The following is a 2,420-nucleotide window of genomic DNA, read 5'->3' on the forward strand; positions in this document are numbered from 1 at the left end:
AAAAGGACCCGCGCCTTGAAAAAAACTCACGCCATAACGTGATAAGGCGAGCCTTGACATGTTATTTGGACCCGTCTTTGACGTTTTTGTAACGGCTAGGTCACGCCTCGCGCCATGGTATGGTATGTCTTGACGCACTTGTTAGAACCATGATTATAATTCATAATAATGATAAATAAAATTGTTATTTGTTTTATTTAAATAATATAATAGGTTTGTATAAAAATTGATTTGAATATGAAAACGTATACGCCGATTGAGATCTGTGCAGTTTTTGACGAAGGAAAACAGGAGGGCTTTCTGTTGAAGATGTTGAAGGAAGGACCAAATCAAGCTAAAATTCCCCAGAAACGGATTAAGTTTCAAGAAGTCATGGAGAAGGAGGAAGAGGATGGAATCAGTGCGTTGCCTGATTGCTTGATTCTTGAAATCCTCTGTCGTTTACCCTCCACAAAAGATGCCATAAGAACAGGTACACTCTCCAAACGATGGGCAAATCTTTGGACTTGGGTACCGACTCTGCTTTTTAGACATTTGGATATTCCCCTGTCTCAATGTCTAAAAAACCCTAACTCAAGGTCCAATTTCCCTCTATTGGTGGAGAAAATCCTAACTCAATGTCGCCAGTTGAAGCTCAAGAAATTCCAAATGCATACCAAATATGATATTCGTTTTGAAGCGCAGTTCAACAATTGTGTTCGTCATGCTGTAAGGTGTAACGTTGAAGAGCTTAGCTTGGAGTTTCTGTATACGAGAAGGGAAGCTGAGTTTCGGTTAGATCAGTTTTTTTTCGTCAATTCTTGTTTTACAGATTTGAGATTAGTAGGCTGCACGTTGAATCCAAGCGGGGCAGTTAGTTGGAAAAATCTTAGGAGTTTGTGTATTTCCACTAAGAATTCAGATGAAGACGTTATGGTAAATATATTATCTGGGAGTCCTCTTGTGGAAACTTTGGTGTTGGAAGATTGCTATGGTGATACGGGTCTGAATATTAATTTCAATGCTCCTAATAGTTCATCACTAAGTCAATGTCGCCAACTGCAGCTCAAGAAATTCAAAGTGGTTTCCGATTTTGATAATGAGTTCCAATCGCAACTTAACAGTTGGATTCGTTATGCTATAAGATGTGACGTTAAAGAGATTGTTTTAATCTTATGGAATACGGGATTCGAATCTGAGTTAACGTTAGATCAAACTCTTGTCACCAGTTCATGTTTAACTGAGCTGAGATTAGATGGGTGCATGGTTAATCCAATTGGGGCGATTAGTTGGAGAAGTCTTAGGAGTTTGTATATATCCTATCGGAGTTTAGATGAAGATTTGATTGAAAATATATTATGTGGGAGTCCTGTATTGGAAACTTTGGAGTTGAATGATTGCTATGGTCATAGGCGGCTCGATATTACTTCAAAGAGTGTTAAAAACTTGGTGTTATCTGGATTCAGTGATTTTTATGATGAATCTGTGGCCAATATCATTGAAATCAATGCTCCTAATATTTTATCACTAACAATCAAACATGTACTTTTGTCGAAGCTTTTGTTGGTAAATGTGTCTTCTTTAGTCAAAGCTAACTTAAATTATGTTTTTACAAGCCCAAGGCATCACCCGACAATGACTAAGGAAGCAGAACAAGATACGCTTAAAGGGTTTATAATGAATCTTGGCCATGTCAAGGAGCTTCAAATTGGGTATTTTTGTTCTGAGGTAAAATTTGTTTTACTTTTCCATTTTGGATAAAACTTTTTCAATAGTGATCCTAATATTTAATCACTTTTGTTGTCTTCTCACTTGGTAGGTTTTTTCTTCTTTGCAAGCTGGAGGTTTCATTTTTCCATCAAATGTGAAGCGACTGTGATTAACTGATTAATGATGCCTTGAGTTCATGTTTAGGCATTTAAGTTATCGTGAATTATTTATTTATTTATTTATTTTTCTGTTTGGTTTTGTAAAGTAGACTTTCTTCCATTGGGTTGTGGACTATTTCTTATGTCAAAATATTTCATTGGTTGACCGTTTCATATTATGGTGACATGGATTTTAATTGCATTAAACAAAAATTAGTTTTATTTTCTATTTTTATTTATTGAATTTTATTCTAAACCTGTGACAGATTGTGATTCCTCAATATCCGATTCCTTTGACAGATTCCATTCCTTCCAAAAACAGCTACGAACCAAACGCCCCCTCAGTTTCTTTAATGAAGGGTGTTGAGGTAGAAGACTACAATAAGAAGCCCTTGGCCGAGAAATCGGAATTGAATAACACTTCTATCCAGAATGGTGATTACGAATCCGATTCCAATGTTGTAAAAGGTGGGAATAAGACTGGTTCCAAGGTTGAAATAACTGATTTGCGGAATGGCAATGAAACTGCCCCTGGAATTACTGATTCCGATTCCAATGTAATATGTGAACCTC

The 2,420-nt window shown here is 36.5% G+C and overlaps 1 protein-coding gene across 1 annotated transcript; it reads left to right on the top strand.

Moving 5' to 3' along the window:
- The first annotated feature begins 231 nt into the window (after nucleotides 1-231).
- On the top strand, nucleotides 232-2,021 carry LOC145123288 (FBD-associated F-box protein At5g56370-like). Its single transcript, XM_079058503.1, has 2 exons — nucleotides 232-1,707; nucleotides 1,799-2,021. The coding sequence occupies exons 1-2, from the start codon at nucleotides 238-240 to the stop codon at nucleotides 1,856-1,858; spliced, it is 1,530 nt and encodes a 509-aa protein (XP_078914629.1). The 5' UTR covers nucleotides 232-237; the 3' UTR covers nucleotides 1,859-2,021.
- The last annotated feature ends 399 nt before the right edge of the window (nucleotides 2,022-2,420 follow it).

The sequence above is a fragment of the Lactuca virosa genome, chromosome 7 (genome assembly GCF_052849685.1).
Source record: "Lactuca virosa cultivar CGN04683 chromosome 7, Lactuca_virosa_CGN04683_v6, whole genome shotgun sequence".
Lineage (NCBI taxonomy): Eukaryota > Viridiplantae > Streptophyta > Magnoliopsida > Asterales > Asteraceae > Lactuca > Lactuca virosa.